Here is an 18,355-nt window from a genome sequence, read left to right on the forward strand (position 1 = left end):
CAGGTGGGTGTGGAGGTGAAGCTGACTGAAGAAGAAATAAAATCAAAGTGCTGGAAAAATTCAGATCTGGCAGCATCTGTGGAGGGAGAAACAGTTAACGTTTTGAGTCCAATCTGACTCTTCTCAAAATATTAACTCTCTCTTTCTCCACAGATGCTGCCAGATTTATGTCAGACCTCCAGACACTGCAGTATTTTGCTTTTATTATCTGACTGAAGAAGAGCTCAGCATTGTGCCAGGCTCAGCTCTTTGGGATGGGGGGCATAAGGAGATGAAGCTGAGGTTTGAGGGCAGAGGAGATTGTAAAAACGAAGCAAAGGATGAGATTGGAAGAATGAATAGGTTCAGAAGGGGAAGAAAGATCCAGAGGGGCATTGGCATCCAAGGTTGTTGAAGCCTGTTAATGTGTTTGACCTTGTTAGTAGTAAGTTTGTTGATTTTTAAAATATTCATATTGATTGAGCTTAAAATCTGTAAGACAGTCATACAATCATAGTTCAATACTCCATCCAGGCACACATTGTAGGCTCACAAATGAAACATGGCCACTTGTATGATGTATTAGGAAGTCCCAACACCTGTTGAACTGTATGGCAGCACAAATTGGAACTTTCAAGAGGAGAGCAAACCAGAGGCAATTGGGACTTAAAATAATTGTTGGGGCAAGGTGTAGTTGGAACGTGTTGAATTGTATTTTCCTAGAATCCCAAGTGTTACGTGGGGAAATATCTACATATTTCATGATGCACTTCAGTCACCTTGTAATGGCTTCATGCTTACGTGCAGGTGATTGAAGGCAACCTTGCGTGCAGACTTGTGGAACACTGCTTTAGCTCCCATCCTGTGGGGGTGGGCAACTTGTGAATACTGCATACAGCCAGTTGGAGTAATGGAAGGTTTTCATCCTCGATTCCTTGCTGAAATATATTTGCAGGTTGAATGATATTTCAGAGTTGTTCGTCACAGGGATAGTGTGCAGTTATTCACTTCAATCAGGCTTACTTGCAACCCACACAGCAATGGACTCTCCTACACCTAATATATTTGTTGAAAATAATGTGAATTAAATTATCATTTCTTGTTTTCCAATTGTTGAATACCATAGCTGTTTTTCATATCTAATCCAGTAAAAGTTTATTCAGTGTGTTTTTTTAAAAGAAAATCTCTGTATTCCTCTATAAATATTGCAGGTACATCATTTAAAACCAACATTTTATACCTCTAACTTTATTTTAAGCTGTACAAATGTACAAGTATGATTCTATATTTGCATGCCAGTTGTTTTCAGTAGTGGCTCTTCAAAATCATACCATGCATATTAAATTTATTAATTTCAGCTGCAGACAGTATAACTTTGAATACCCCATTTACTGAAGACATTAATCAACCTCTACACCTATCATTCCTTAATTTCAGGACTGCCATCTGTAATCAGTTATGGATATAGGCAAATCATTGAAAATTACTCTCTGTAATTCGAGAAAAACTAATGTTGGCTGACTCGAGCCTTTAATTGTATTTTCTGTTTAATAATCTTTCAGTTATTAATCTTGGATGTGCTAAATTAATTTTAGCACAATTTTTAACAAGCAACAGGTCAAGCGTGTCTTTTTTTTCCTTCTAAATTGCAAATTTATAATTTTTTAATAGCTAGTTTTAGGTGAGGAAGCAGGTTTAGCATAGAAGAAAAGTAAAAATCAGACTTTGGACTTAATCAGTTCTGGATTAGAAATGAAAATGGAATGTAGTTTTCATTTCAAAACATTTTATTTTGGTACCACATTGTTCACCACTGGGTCTATATTGTGATTAAAAATTGTGAAGCACTCAATGATTTCTAATTTGTTTGCACTTTCTTATTGACTCAAATATTGGTAGGTTTCCAAGAAGAACTTGATGGAAATAGTTAAGAAATTAATGATTCACGTAGATAAAGCAGAGGGCACAACATACAGGGATGAACTCCTCACAAAAATCATAGACATTTGCAGCCAGTCCAACTATCAGTACATCACCAATTTTGAATGGTGAGTTCTCTAAAAAGACTATTTACATTGCTGATCTCTAAGTAGAATATCCTTAAGTTTGATCCATTTTCTTAAACTGCCGTAAGGTTCTGTAAATGTTGATCAAGTTATTGAACCAAGTTTTTCTCTAAAATAACTTTTTGACGTGATTCATATTTTTTAAAACACAGGTATATCAGCATCCTGGTGGAATTGACTCGGCTGGAAGGAACACGACATGGCCACCTAATTGCCGCACAGATGCTTGATGTAGCTATCCGCGTGAAGGCTATCAGGGCATTTGCAGTGTCACAGATGGCAATGCTGTTAGATAATGGCCACCTGCTTGCTGGCAATATGCAAAGAAATGGTATCTGTGAAGTTCTGTATGCTGCTGCCTGGATCTGTGGTGAATTCTCAGAGTATGTACTGCCTAAAATACCACTTCTTAAAAAGCAAATTTCAAGGCTGGTTTACCATAGTTCAGTTTATTTCTGTTCCCCTTGAAGGATTTTGGTACTGGAAATTGGAGCACTTTGCATTTCAGGCCCTTCATAATCCATGTTGTGCATTCCAAGATCAGGTTGCACAAACCAGCCCAAGTTTCTTTGTGTTGTGCAGCAACAAAATTCTTCAGTTCCAACATTAGGGTCCACTGCACCAGTCAGATATTTTGATTGAAACATATAAGATCATGAGGGGACTTTGACAGGGTGGATTTAGAAAGAATGTTTTCTCTTGTGGGAGAATCTAGAACTCTGGGTCACTGTTTAAAGATAAGGGGCTGCCTATTTAAGACAGGGATGAGGAAACATTTATTCTGCGGGTTGAGAGACTTTGCAATTCTCTTCCTCAAAAGGTGGTTGAAGTAGAGCCTTTGGATACTTTTAAGGCAAAGGTAAATAGATTCTTGATAGGCAAAGGGGTGAAAGATTATTGGGGGTAGATGGGAATGTGAATTTAACATTGAAATTAGATCAGCCATGATATTATTGCATTGTGGAGCAGGCTCGAGGGACCAAATGGCCTACTCATTCGTATGTTTGCATTTTAGCATTTTCCACACGAGCCATCGTTAGGCCTGTCTCATGGCATTGCTGATTTTTGGGCTAGTTTTGTCCTATAAGCCCACGACCCTTAGGAACTGCACGTAGTCAACTCATTAAAGTTGTGCAAGATTTTAGAATTGGAATCTGGTTGACTTTGTAAACTGAAAACTTTGGAAGAGTTGCCTTAACCAGAACTGTGTCACAAACTGGAGTAGGCTATCCAGCCACTTGAGCTTGTTCCACCATTCAGTTTGATCTTCACCGATCCGCCTTTGTTCCATATCGTTCGATACCTTTACCTAACAATCTTTGACCTCGTTCAGAAAACATTCCTTTTAACACTACTGTCTATCCAACCAATTAACAACCAGTTTCAGAAATTAAGTGTACATACAGTTCTAACTTGTGTTTTTTCCAGATATCTTCAAGAGCCTAATCAAACATTAGAAGCTATGCTTAAACCCAAAGTCACAACACTGCCAGGACATATCCAGGCAGTTTATGTGCAGAATGCTGGAAAGTTGTATGCATCAGTATTGCAACAAAATGAGCAAGCTGGTGACAAGGAAGCTGCTCAGGAAATAACACAAATGTTGATTGACAAGCTACCCCAATTTGTTCAGAATGCAGACCTTGAAGTGCAGGAGCGGGTACGTGAACAGCCTTTACTTTCACCACAGATGATGTAATAATTTCACTTGGTCCACATCATTATGTTGTCTTTGATATATTCTTCCCTTACTATTGTAAGTTTGCTTTGAAAGTTATAGCTTTGCATGGGTTGTTTTCCCCCAACCCAGAAGCAAAATGCCAATCCAATAAATACATGTACATTCTTTTCTCTTGTCAGTTTTACCCATTTATTTTGAAAATATTGATCCGAGTTGGATTTGTGGGAACTAGTCATCATCTGGTATACTGCTTGAACTCATATTCCCGTATGATTCTTAACCAATTAACCATGATTGTTGAGAGACTATTCAGTCAATGTTGACACTATAGCCAAGCATTACTTTCTTCCTCTTGACACCCACACTTACCTGCAGCAAAGGTTGCTGGTCAGTTGAAATCCTGGATGAAATTTTCTCAATTAATTGAGGCATTGTTATTATGTGTAGCATCCCTATCATTCGCTTGGCTAACTGGACACTGAACCTCAGACTTTCTGATGGCTAGCTGCGTTTGGTTTAGTGATTAATCTTCACTATTTGTTCACTCATCCGGAACGTAACCATGGTAGGGTAGACAATCTTGCAGAAAATCACTGGGACAGTTGCTTTTTTGAAGAAGCTGTTGTACTTCATCCTGTGGATTTGGTATTTGATTGTAAAAATTCTGTTTCTATTCTTTCTAATAGCACTGATAAAATCTCTGTTTTGCATGGCTGAAATGTATTCTTGATTATTTTAATAAAGTATGAATGTATCTTTAGCTTTAAGAATTAAATATTTAAGTTCTTCAGCAAACAGCTATTAGTTCTTCTGCTACAGGGGCATGCATATTCTTGAAGCTGCTGTATATATTTAATCAACTGCAGAATATAGGAAGATTAGATTATAGCCATTCCACCGTGTCCTGTCCAAAAGCCCATTCTCTTTTCTCTCCTGCCACTCCCCTGTCACGAATTATCTGTCCCTGTCAAGGTTAACCAGGTTCCTGCATTGGATGGATGAGATCTTTAATCCATGATTTTAAATCCCTCTTGGGCCTTGCCCCATCCACCATGTCTGATTGTACTCAATGAATCTGATTGTAGTCAATGAATCAATGTAATTCATGTCTTAATTAAAGGAATAATTTCCCATTTATGGAGCTTTTATGTTTCAAGACACTGGCTCAGCACATAACATGAAAAATTCATGAAATTAGCTGCCTGTTCCTAACAGTAATGCACTTGATAGTTTCAGAAATGCACACTGCTAAATCAATAGATTTTAACATGTATTTCACCTGAATGGTAGTGAAGTCATTTTTGTTTCTGGTAGGAACTCAGGCAGACTTGTGAAGCTGTTTATGACAGCTCTTGCCTTTGACCTGAAAACTTAGTTATTTTGAGCTATGTTCTTTTTAGAGAGACGCACTTTATATTTGTCTGGCTGTGCTTCACAAGTAGCAGTCTCTGCTCTGGTACCTTACTGTTAGTTGCCAGACAACACTCAAATCTATTTGCTTGTGAATTCCCCACAACTGGTGGTTCAAATCTTTCGTCTTGCATATGCAAGTTATTTGATGAATGAACATGAATCAAAAGGCATCTGTCACACAAATATCCTCCTAAGTCTCATATGTTTGACTTTTATTTTCCAGGCTTCCTGTATTCTTCAGCTGATAAAATACATACAAAAGCTTCAAGCTAAAGATGTCCCTGTAGCGGAAGAAGTGCTGGCTTTGTTTGCTGGAGAACTTAACCCTGTTGCTCCTAAAGCACAGAAGAAAGTCCCATTGCCAGATGGGTGAGACCTTCTATTTCCAGCATTTCAAGTGCATTTAATGGTGTCATTGCAAATTTAACGAACTGAGCATTTTATAGTTATGATCTTTCCTGTGACCTAAACAAATAGCTGCCCAAAGTTGAAGAACTAAACTTAATTATAATTGGGAAAAAAATATTGCTATGTTACTTACTAAGTAAGGAAAGCATGAATGTTTTCACTTCCTGGTTCATCCTATTGTCTTGGTGCCCTACTAATTTCCAAATATAGAATGTTAAATAATTGAGTTTTATAGTTTTTCATTGTTAAATACTGTAGTTGCTCTCCAGACCCAGTGGATCAAGACCAGTAAAATGGTAAACCAAACATGTTAGCAAATTTCTAGGTTCAATTTTTAGTCTCCACTGAGTTAACTGATTTCATTCAGGATAGTGATTGGAGCATTCCTGTGCTATGAGGGAAAGAGTTAAACTTTTGCTAACTGTTTGTGACTCCTATTAAAGAGAATGCACATTTGGGCATAAGTGACTGTAGACTGTTCTTAGCTTTGATATCCCCATAGTTAAATAGCAGATGACGCCGTCCACATCTAGGCTTATACATGAGAAATGGTCTCTTGGGTGAAAGGACTGGAGATGGCCAGTGTCCACAGAACTGTAACCCAGCATCTTAAGAGGAGAAAATGTATTTGTGGTTAGAGTGGGGATAAGCCTTCTGTATATAATGGCAATTACATTTGGACCCCTTCATTTATTTTAGTTGTCCAATGAACTGACATTAATACTCGCTGATTATAGATGGTTACTTTGGTACAAACAAAATTTTCCCCTCCATTTAAAAACTGCCGTAGTTGCCTCCCTCCTCCAAAAGGCAGGCTTGACTAAGCTTTCTTTCAAACAAAGCTCTCTTACCTCAATTTTTTCTTAAAGGTCCTTAGTTTGACTTTTGACCACCTAACTCTCCTTGTCTGCAGATTGGTAAAAGAGAGTAATTAAACAAGTTTTTCTGCCCCTTCCCAGAGCAAGGAGCTTAATGTGGTATGCATTAGTTAAGTCTCCCTAATGCATTCATATGTGAAGCGACCATTAGATGTCAGAACGTGGCAATGATTCACCAGTTGTCCAACCTGTTGATACTATTACATTCCATGCCTGACCCATTAACTTCCCAAGTATACCAACTTCTTCTTGCTCTTTCCTGCTTTCCTCGATCAAATAAAGAAAAGGATGATTAACCTTAAAGAATTATATTCTAGAATCCTAAATCTGACATTTAGATTATAAACATAAAACTTAAATCAAAAAAATATTTCTGAGCCAAATTGATGAAAATCCCTAACATGACAGATGGTATTCAATTTGGGGTAATTCAAGAGACTTCTAGATGGGTTGTCAGTATGCAGAGAGACATGAGTGTAAAGTCCTGAGACTGGGAAGAGTAGAATGAGCAAAGTTGTGTTGATGTCTTCAAAGTTTATGTAGGTGTTGGTCCAGCAAAATTTTTCTTTTGGCACAGCATTCTATGACCAAGGTACACAGTTTATCATTAGGAATATCAAAAGAAAATAGGAAATTTAGGCAATTATTTTAGTAAAAGGATGAGAAGATTGAAGTTTACTGGCAAGGGTGGTTTTTAAAACAGATGGAGGGTTGAATTTGCATTAGGAAAGATGATATGGTGTGATCAGCTATAGAATCACTAAAAAGACTGATTGTAGATGGCCAATATGCAGAAGGTTTGCTTGAATTTGGTCAGTTCTTTTTTAGATAAAAGATGGAAAATGACTACCTGAAAGGCAGATTTGGAGGCAGTCTTGCTTTTTCTCAAATTGAGATCCATGCATCTTGTATCAGGGACTGAGCTGGGAGAGAAGTTGTGCTTGACTCTTAACTGCTCTCAAGGGCAATTAGGGATGGGCAACAAATGTGGCCTAGCCAGTGAAGCCCACATCACATGAATGAATTTTTTAAAAGTAGCACTAAATCTGGGGTCAGTTCCAAGGCCACAGTTAGTCTGAAAAGTCTATGGCCTGAAGAAACTATTGTATTGCACAAGTGCAGCCAAATCATGATCCTCGTTATCGTCATTGTCCTCCAGTGTTGCTAGGCAAAGATGTCAATGGTTGCTGCAGGTGGCCTTGTGAGCATCCCTGGATTTTGACTTGGAGACTTTAGAATAAAACACATTAAATTCACCCTTACTTTTCAGGTGAGTAGATCAACCATTCCTTGAATTCACCACAGGAATGTTGCCAGTATTTTGTTTCCTCAAGGGGTAGTCAGAAGATGCCTTTGTTAACTTGCATTCTCCCAGTTTACTTGCATTCTCCCAGTCTAGAATTTCTATGCACTTGGGTTCTTTTTACAGGAGAGATTAAAAGCGAGTCCATTTTATATAGTGCCTCCTACAGGGCATGTAGAACCTCAAATCCGATGAGCCTTGTGACCAGATTGAAGTTGAGAAATCTTCTTTCAGTTGCTTTTCAGAAGCCAAAGCCTCCTTCCTTACTGGAAAAAAATATTAGCATCTTGAACAATTCTTGACGAAGCAAGGTCCTAGGGATATGTATGTACTCCAGGGAAATTTCTAAGGAGCTCCACATCATACAGAGCACCCACAGAATAACATGAAGGGTGGTAGATGTTCAAGCTAATTCAGAACTTGAAAGTTCATTGTGGTAGTATTTACATGAATTACAGTGGTCTTCCAAATTGAAGTAAGCCTCCAAGATGCCAATTATGTATACCTATCAGACAAGGATGGCTTATAAAACAAAGCCAAAACATGGATTTTATACATGTACTGGAACTAGATGAAAATGAGTTTTATTTCACCTCTCTCCTTCAGGCTGGATCTTGATGCCTGGATCAATGATGCACCTTCAGAAAGCTCTTCAGATGATGAGACGCCTAAGAAAATGATCTTCCATGAGGAGGAGCAAAGAAATGCCAGGCGTAGACAGCCAGAAATGGATGAAGATGAGCTTGCTAGGGTAACTTCTGCATTTGCATTATTCCAAAAAGAAAACAGAAACCTTTGATCTCTCTGTCCTGTCCAACTGCGCACTATCTCAACCTTTCCTGCTTCGCAAATCTTGGAAAGCATCGGTGCCCGTTTAGTATCCCTCACTCCCATCAATCTGGACTCTGCCCCACCCACAATACTGTGAATTCGTGGTCAAGAGCAGCAATGACATTCTTTTGCATCACCAACAGACAGTGGTAATCCTTGACCTTAATCGATTATTCAGCCCTTTCCAGCATTTCTCGTTTTATGGTCTACTTCTGTGACACCTAACTCCTTTACTTGTCTCCTTAGCACCTTCCAAATCCATGTCCATTACCATCTAGAAGGACAAGGGCAGCAGACACATGGGAACACCACCACCTGGAAGTTCCCATCCAAGTCACTCACCATCCTGATTTGGAAATATATCGCTGTTCCTTCACTGTCGCTGGGTCAAAATCCTGGAACTCCCTCCCTAACAGTGCTCTGGGTGTACCTACACCACATGGACTGCAGCGGTCAAGAAGGCAGCTCACCACCACCTCCTTGAGGGCAATTAGGGATGGGCAATAAATGCTGGCCAAGCCAGCGAAGCGCGCACCCCGTGAATGAATAAAGTTAAAATGTTGCCTTGGCACCTTTTACACATATGCTGACGACACTCATACTTACTTACCTGCTACTGCTGTTTACCCCTGAACCATCAATATATGTTGAACTGTCTAGCAATTATCAAGTCCAAAATAAGCACGAATTTATTTCAGCACCACACTTACAAACCAAAAGCCATCTAAATGCCACACCTTGCCACCTGATTTCTTAATTTTCTGATAGTTTCTTCAGACCAGTCCCCTTGGTGGTTAATCTTGGTGTCTGTTTGACCTTGAACCAAGATTGCCTATGCCTACCACTGCCTTTACCTCGGTGTGCATCGCCTCTAGCCTCAATTATTTTAATACTCTCCTTATCGGCCTCCTGAGTTTTGCCCTTTCTCAAATGGCAGCTTCAACATAAGTCGTGCACTAAGGCATGTTATCTTCTACTCTTCAAAGGCTATCTGCTGATGTCAATTTCTCAATTCTTCTATCTGCAGATCCCCTCAAAGCTTGTCCCTCCATTTTTCTGCAACCTCATTTGGCCCTGTGTTTGTTGACAAACCTTCTGTTGTTCCAACACTAACCTCCTTTTGAAGTTTCCTTTTTTAATCACCCCATTGCACTTTCAAGGGCAGAGCATTAAGCCAATTAGACCCCTATTTGGAATACTGTAACCAGACCTTGCCACCACAGTCACCCTCTTCCCTCTGTCAAAATCTACTTTGAGCACCAGAGCTATCCTCTCCCACCTTCTTGGTTCTGATTGTTTTCACCTCTGTAAATTGCTATCAGATATTTAATGTTAAGCTGCCATATATGAAGTCTAAATTGTTTTTTGGAAATCCGCTTTGACTGAAAAGTTCATTGTTATCCCCTTGACCCAAGTTGTGTATTTTCCTTAGTTGCTGTTTTTAGATCCAGTGCTAGCATATCCACAATCTGTTTTTAAAAAGCACATAATCAGTCTGAAGACAGTTTTACCAATACTGTAAATTAAATTGCCAGAAGCGGGGAAAGAATTTAATGTTGTGTACATTTGTTTACTTTTGCACCTTATCAAGTTATTTAATTGTGATTTTATTTATACTTTCAAGTTTAATTTCTAAAGAAAAATGTTCCATAAATGGTCTATTTTTGTCCCTGTGTGTTACATGTTTTCTGCTGAAACACTCATTTGAGTGTTTCCGATCCAAGCTTGACTTCTCCAGAGTTGTTCTTTGCAGCCTCTTGAACTCCACATCCAAATCATCCAAAACTATGTTACGCGCAATCCTATTCCATGCCAGTTTCAACTTGCCTATCATCTGCCCCATTCTTGTTGACCTTGATTTGATTTTCCATCCCCCCACATTGACTTCAAAATGCTCATTCTCATTTAAAAACCCATCATAGCATTGCCCAACCCAGCATCCAAGTTCACACCCTCATTTTCCAAGTCTAATTTACTACCCCTCACCCTTCCTTTGGCACACTACTAGTTGAATATTTTTAATCATCACATTGTACTATCTGAACTACTCACCTAAACCCCTCAGCCCGGTTGGATCTTTTTTTCCCACCATAATTTCTTAAAGGTCACGCTTTAACCAAGTAATGCTTATTCTGTTTTAACACAGCTTGGTGTTTGACCCCTCCACTTTTTTGCCTTATAAACACGCAGCACGCTGTATTGAATAGTATGTTTTAGATTAAGCTCTTAATATGTTAAGTACTTTGTCTCTTCTGCTTTTTTTTCTTCTTGTGTATATATGCCTTGTTATGTGAGTGTCTTTTTCATATTGACCTTTTGGGGTATCAGGCGATTCCCCTTCCCTCATATTCCTCCAGACTACTTTGCTGTGCTTAATCACTTTCGTGGGAATTATAAATTTAGATCCTTTAAGTTGATGTCAAGCTTCAAGTGAAATGTAATTTAGCATGTCTAAAATTTGTTCGCTTCCTAGCGGCGAGAAGTAAGAAAACAAGAACAGGCAAACAATCCATTTTACATCAAGAGTTCTCCATCTCCTCAGAAGGTGGGTTGGCCTCATGTAATTTTATACCTGATTCTTGTTGTATTTTCTCATTTCAGTATTGTGATATCCTGATCCCTTCCTTGGTTGAAGGGATATGTGGTGAAGAGGATGCCGCCTTTAAATTCAGACTGGGCATGGTATATGTGACTTGCTCAAGTGTTTGACTTGGCTGACCAGCAAAAAATGTGAGAGCTTGTAGATAAAACAAGAGTCTTTCCCTAATGTCTTGATAGGATGCAACATGGTCAAGTGTTAGCCTAAGCCATATAGATTTGAAGCCTCAAAGATTCCTTGGCTCATCTCAGCTAGAGCAACATTTTGGGGCATCACAGTTGACATTGCTGTCTTTGAGCTAAAAGGGAGGGTAGAAATCAGCCAGGATTTCCACTCCCAATTTCTTTTAATGAGTAGATGGAAAATGCACAAATACGATTGTTGGCTATGAACTTGCACATGCATCTTCAATAATGACTGACATGCACAGCTGCTAACAATTGCTACCTGGCCTCTGACTTGAAGAATATGAACCTGGACAAGTTGCTGAAGGCTTACCAGTACCTGCGGAGTCATTCCTCAACAAGCATCAATGTCTGTAGGAGGAAAGGGTAGAAAGTTGGAATAGGGGATAGTAGGATACAAGGGGATAGGGGATACTAAGATAGTAAATGCAGACATTTTGTTTTAGTCCTGCACAATGTTTGGTTTCAAAAGGAAATTGGACACTTCAGGGAAATAAACTTGTAGGGCTACAGAGATAGTGGAAAAATGAAACTAACTGGATTACCCTACAGAGAGCCGGAATAGGCTCGATAGACTGGCCGCCTCCTCTGTCACAATGACTCTGATTCTAAATATTTTCAACAGTAAGTCAATGAAGTATTGATACTTGTTTTCAGCTATTGGAAATAAATTCTTAGTTACAAAGGATAAAGATACCAACTGTGCTTTAATTAGTAAAACTTGTTCTTGAAGCAATTCGAGTAATAACTATATGGGTTAAACTGAGAAATATGTTACATTTGATGGGCATGTGAAGCTTTTCCATTAATGCTAGTATTTTAAAAGACAGCAACTAATTCTAAACCAAGAATGAGTGGATTCATTTGATGAACAGCCACTATTTTATTTAATTCCAGAATTACCAAGATGCTAGTGGCGTCGATCACATACCTGTGGTGCAAATCGATCTTACAGTACCATTGAGAGTACCAGGTAATTGAGGCAACTACTGCAGTTCTCTCACTTCCATTTATTGCATGTAAAAATTATTTGCTATGCAGTACCCTGATCCTTTTTTTAACCCAAATATGTTGGCCACACAAAGCCAAAATGGAAGAGTCCCAGTGAAGCTGTTTTCCCTTAAGTCTAGTTTTCCACAATAAATAAGCAATGAGCCGACATTGCTAATGTGATGTGCTGACCAAATTTATTTACCAGAGAAAAACATTGTTGTTTTGACTCTGCCACAAAACTACTCTGCACTGCCAGGTATAAATAATGGTGTCAGAGCTTGCCGCCACCAAATAAGAAAGGCACTTTTAAAGCGCACGGTCAGTGAGTGAGACAAAGACCGAATGAATATATTTGGGAATTTGGTTCAAAGTGGGAATTCGGTACATAGGGGAAAGAGGTGCTTTAGGTAAGGTTTACTGCAGGAAGTAAAGTGTGCTGATTGGGGAGTTCAGTGAAGCACTGGGAGAAAGTGCTTTTTTTCTATTTTTCAGCCCCCAGTATTTTATTTCCACTTCGCAGCAGAAGGAGCAGGTAAAACTGGTGTTATTAGTTTTGTCAGTATTGTAAGTACTGTATTGTTTTATCAGTGTTGTAAAGTGGGGGCAGCTCGGTGGCACTGTGGCTAGCTCCAAGGACCTGGGTCCAATCCTGACCTCGTGTCTGTGTGGAGTTTGCATGTTCTACCCATGTCTGCGTGGGTTTCCTTCAGGTGCTCTGATTTCCTCCCACTGCCCAAAGATATGCTGGTTAGGTGGATTGGCCCCAACTGTGTGCCCTGTGATGGATTGACATACCGTCCTGGGTGTACCGCGCCTAGTGCCCATTGCCTGTCGGGATAGACTCCAACCCGTTGTGACCCTGAATTGGATGTAGCGGTTCTGGAAACATGAGTGAGTATTGTAAAGTTTACTCGCAGTGCCAAGAGATGTAGGCTATTTTAGCAATCAATGGGCAGGTGACGTGCTACAATTGCAAGATGTGGGAGCTTTTGGATACTAATGTGATCTAGGGCACAAGCATCTGCAATAAGTGTTTGCGGCTGCAGGAACTTCGCCTCCGAGCTATTGAGCTGGATGCCGAGCTGCAGACACTGCGGAGGGGGATGGTTACCTGGACACTTTATTCCAGGAGGTGGCCACATCCCTTAGGCTAGGATCTTCTGATTGGTCAGTGTCAGGGACAGGCGGGTGTGACTGCAAGTGAGGCAGGTAAGGGGACCCAAAGTGCAGGAGCCTGCACCCTTGCAATTGTCCGACAGGTTTGAGGTTTTTTTTAGCTTGTTTGGATGAGTGGGGGCTACTGGGTGGATGAGCCGACTCGGCATGGCACCGTGGTACTGGAAGTCATTCAGGGGGCGGGGAGTTATAAGGAATGTACTGGTAGTAGGGGATAGTATAATAAGGGGGATTGACACTGTTCTCTGTAACAAAAGCGAGAGTTCAGGCAGCTTTGTTGCCTGCCCGGTGCCAGGGCTCAGGACATCTCAAGGCTGGAGAGGAACTTACAGTAGGAGAGGGAGGACCCAGTTATCATCATCCATGTTGGTACCAACGACATAGATAAGACAAAGAAGGAGGTTCTGCTTTCAGCCTGAGGAGCTTGGCACCAAATTAAGAAGCAGAACTTCAAAGTTCATAATCTCTGGGTTATTTCCTGAGCCATGTGCAAATTGGCATTGGACAAATAAGATTAGAGAGATGAATGTGTGGCTCAAAGACTGGTGTGGGAGAAGTGGGTTTTGGTTCGTGGGGCACTGGCACCAGTACTGGGGAAAGTGGGATCTGTACCGATGGGACGGTCTACACTGGAACCGTGCTGGACTGGTGTTCTTGTGAACACTGATATAACTAGCGAAGCAGAGAGGGTTTTAAACTAAGTAGTGGGCACAAGGGATCAAATTTGGGAAGATGTGGTAAACCAAAGAGCAGAGACAAGGCAAAAGAGAGGTATTTTTACAGGAAATGAAAAACAGACCGTGACAAGAAGGGATAGAATAAAAATCTAACAAATCAACAGATGAGACGAGAGGTTTTAAAAAGAATAAAAGGATAAAACTAAAGGCTCTACGAGAATTTCAAAATTCCATTCGAATCAAAGCAGATGAACTGAGAGTACATGTAGTAATAAATAAACACAATTTAACAGCCATTACAGAGACATGGCTAAAGGAGGACATGGATTGGGTCCTGAATATTAAAGGGTACAGGACATTTAGGAAGGACAGGAAGTGAGGAAAAGGTTGAGAGGGGGATGACTCTGTTAGCTAATGATAGGTCGTCCCCCTCTATTGTGCTAATTCTAAGTTCAGGAAACCAGGATGTGGAAACGGTTTGGGTAGAGATGAGAAATGCTAAAGGCAAGAAGTCACTTGTGGGAGTCGTGTATAAACACCCTAACAGTAATCACACGGTAGGGCGAAGCATAAAGGAAGAAATAATAGGAGCTTGTCAAAAGGCACTGCAATAATCATAGGAGATTTTAATCTACATGTAGACTGGAAACGTCAGATGGTCAAAGATAGCCTGGATGAGTTCACAATGTTTCCGGGATAGTTTCTTAGAACAGCATGTTCTGGAGCCAGCTGGAGAACAGGCTATACTAGACCTGGTATTATGCAATGAGATGGGATTAATTAATGATCGCATAGCGAGGGCACCCCTAGATAACAGCAACCATAATATGATTGAGTTTTACATTGTATTTGAGGGAGAGAGGAGTGGGGGTCCAAGACTGTTTTTAAACTTAAAGGAGGACAATTGTGAGGGCATGAAAGCAGAGCTGGCTAAAGTGAATTGGCAAATTATGTTAAGGGATAGGTCAATAGAGATGCAATGGCAAACATTTAAGGGGATATTTCAGAATACACTATATATATATATATATATATATATATATATATATATATATATATATAGCAACGAAAAAGGGCCGGGCACACCATCCGTGGTTAACTAATAAGGTTAAAGATAGTATCACACTTAAAGAAAAAGCATATAATTGTGTGAAGATCGGTGAAAGGTTGGACAGAATATAAATAACAGCAAAGGATGACTAAAAGATTAATGAAGGGGGGGAAATTAGAGTACAGGATAAAGCTAGCCAGAAGTATTAAAAACAGTTTCTATAAATATTTTAAAAAGAAACAAGTTAACAAAGTGAGTGTTGAGCCTCTAGAAAGTAAGTCTTGGGAATTAATAATGGAAAATAAGGAGATGGCAGATGAATTGGACAGTTATTTAGCATCGGCATTCACTATAGAGGATACAAGTAACATCTCAGCAGCTATAAATCAGGAAATAGAAGAGAGGGAGGAACTCAGGAAAATTACAATCACCAGAGAAGTGGCACTGAGTAAATTATTGGAACTGTGGGCTGACAAGTGCTCAGGTCCTGATGGGCTTCATTCTAGGGCCTTAAAAGAAGTGGCTAGTGAGATAGTTGATGCATTGATTTTAATTTTCCAAAACTCCCTAGATTCGGGGAAGGTCCCATTAGATTGGGAGATAGGAAATGTAACTCCATTATTCAAAAAGGGAGGGAGACAGAAAGCGGGAAACTACAGGCCAGTTAGCTTAACATCTGTCACAGGGAAAATGTTAGCTATTGTTGAAGCAGCTAAAGCAGGGTACATACATAAGTTCAATAAGGTAATCAGGCAGAGTCAACATGGTTTTGTGAAAGGGAAATCCTGTTTAACCAACTTATTGGAGTTCTTTGAGGAAGTAACATGTGCTGTGGATAAAGGGGAACCGGTGGATGTATTGTACTTAGATTTCCAGAGAGCATTTGATAAAATTCCACACGAAATGTTATTGCATAAAATAAAAGCTCATGGTATAGGGGGGTAACACGTTGGCATGGATAGAAGATTGGCTGTGTAACAGGAAGCAGAGAGTAGGCATAAATAGGTCTTTTTCAGGTTGATGTAATGAGTGACATGCCACAGGGATCAATGCTGGGACCTCAACTGTTTACAATTTATATAAATGACTTGGTGAAGGAATGGATGGGATGATTGCCAATTTTGCTGATGACACAAAGATAGGTAGGAAAGTAAGTTGTGAAGAGGACAAAAGGAGGCTACAAAAAGATATACATTAAGTGAGTGAGCAAAGACCTGGCAAATGGAGTATAATGATGGGGAAATGTGATATAGTCCATTTTGGCAGGAAGAATGAAAGATAAATGGTGAGAGATTGCAGAGCTTTGAAATACAGAGGGTCTTAGTGCATGAATCGCAAAAGGCTAGTATGCAGGTACAGCAAGTAATCAGGAAAGCTAATAGAATGTTATTATTGCGAGGGGAATGAATACATAAGTAGGAAGGTTATGCAGAGCACTCGTGATGTGCTGTGTTCAGGATTGGTCATCTTATTTAAGGCAGAATGTGAATGCGTTGGAAGAAGTTCAAAGAAGGTTTACCCGACTAAATGTAGAATGGGAGGGTTGCTTCATGAGAAAATGTTGGACAGGCTAGGCATCTATCTGCTGAGTTTAGAAGAGTAAAGAGGCGACTTGATTGAAACATAGATCCTGAGGGGTCTTGACAGGGTGGATGTGAAGAGGATGTTTCCTCTTGTGGGAGAATCTAGAACAAGGGATCAGTGTTTAAAAATAAAGGGTCACAGAAATGAGGCGAGATTTTTTCTGAGGGTCGTGAGTCATTGGAACACTCTTCCTGAAAAGGTGGTGGAAGCAGAGTCTTTGAATATTTTTAAGGCAGAGGTGGATAGATCTTGATAAGCAAGGGGGTGATAGGTTATCGGGGGTAGGTGGGATGCAGATTTCAGGTTAATTTCAGATCAGCCATAATATTAAATGGTGAAATAGGCTCGAGGAGCTGAATGGACTACTCCACTTGTTCATATGTAGAAAAATGTGTGCAAAATCACAAGGATTCTTGGGGAGGGCAGTGACAGCAGAGAATGGGGGTGATGAATCTTCAGCTGTTGACCAGAATATTATGTATTATATATTAACTCAACCAATCATCCATATACTATTTAGGAGTTTTGGAGAAAATGATTAGCTGCTCCCAAAATCTTTCAAATGGGGTGCATTAAAGCTGGCAATTTTCTGATTTACAAAATTGTGGGCTAATTCCTCAAAAATTGAATTTTCTTCAATCTTGATTACAGCTGAGTTTTTTAAATTCAGCCTAGTGCCAAGATCTCACCTAGATGACTAATGAGTGTGAAATGGCTTAAAAACTGTCATGGTGCAGAGAATTTATGCAGTTGCCCTTTTTGCTAAGTTTCTCTAAATGTTTATAGTCATGTGTAATGTTACGATATGGCAGGTGGCATTTGCCAGGCTGACCAAATTCCAAAGGGAAACTTGGCCACGCTATCAAAACAATTCTGCAATTTTTATTTATTACGAGAAGGTTTGTGCACTGAAGTCAGAAGTAATGAGCCCACTACCACTTTAAGAGATTTTAAAGATTAAAACTTTTATTAACAAAAGAAAAAGTTAAACACACCCACGATTATAGTCACACTGTTATTTAGTCTTAACAGTTCCCAAAATTTTTGCTTAACTGGACTCTCAACTACACACTCCTTTCAGGCAACAGTCCAAAATAGATTCTTAATCTATAAAACATCCAGCACAATTACCACAAGCACACACTGTTTCTATAAGGGAGGTATTTCAGTTTCTTTCTCCCCCTCACTCAACAATGAAACTCCAAAGGGTTTTAACACAACCTTGGTTACTGGAACAGCGAACTTCCCCAGAGTGGCTAGAGGCTGCTTTTCACAGTGCACCTTTCAAGATCTCACATGACCACCCCTTCCATCCTTTAAATATTTTTCTTCCTTTTTGATCTGTAAGTTCCATTATTTCAACCTGCCTTTGGAAGTCAGTTTTCCCAGAATATAAAAATCTTTCATGTTGTCATTAGGGTCAGCACTTTTGGGGAAAAATAAAAGTAATAACTTTACAACTGGCAAGATTATTAAGGCAAACATTTTACCATGGCCCTTTTGAAAAGCCAACAACCTCTCCCTTATCTAA

The 18,355-nt window shown here is 39.7% G+C and overlaps 1 protein-coding gene across 3 annotated transcripts in view; it reads left to right on the top strand.

The window, feature by feature from the left end:
• The window catches only part of ap3d1 (adaptor related protein complex 3 subunit delta 1), a 92,007-nt gene that overhangs the window by 44,989 nt on the left and 28,663 nt on the right, over positions 1–18,355 (top strand). For all 3 annotated transcript variants that reach the window (XM_078555911.1, XM_078555910.1, XM_078555912.1), the window contains 7 exons: positions 1,879–2,027; positions 2,198–2,428; positions 3,474–3,705; positions 5,363–5,508; positions 8,335–8,479; positions 11,033–11,104; positions 12,241–12,316. In XM_078555911.1, the coding sequence (XP_078412037.1) occupies positions 1,879–2,027; positions 2,198–2,428; positions 3,474–3,705; positions 5,363–5,508; positions 8,335–8,479; positions 11,033–11,104; positions 12,241–12,316 (1,051 nt within the window). The remainder of the gene's footprint in view (positions 1–1,878; positions 2,028–2,197; positions 2,429–3,473; positions 3,706–5,362; positions 5,509–8,334; positions 8,480–11,032; positions 11,105–12,240; positions 12,317–18,355) is intronic.

This window comes from Cetorhinus maximus, chromosome 13 (assembly GCF_964194155.1).
Source record: "Cetorhinus maximus chromosome 13, sCetMax3.hap1.1, whole genome shotgun sequence".
NCBI lineage: Eukaryota > Metazoa > Chordata > Chondrichthyes > Lamniformes > Cetorhinidae > Cetorhinus > Cetorhinus maximus.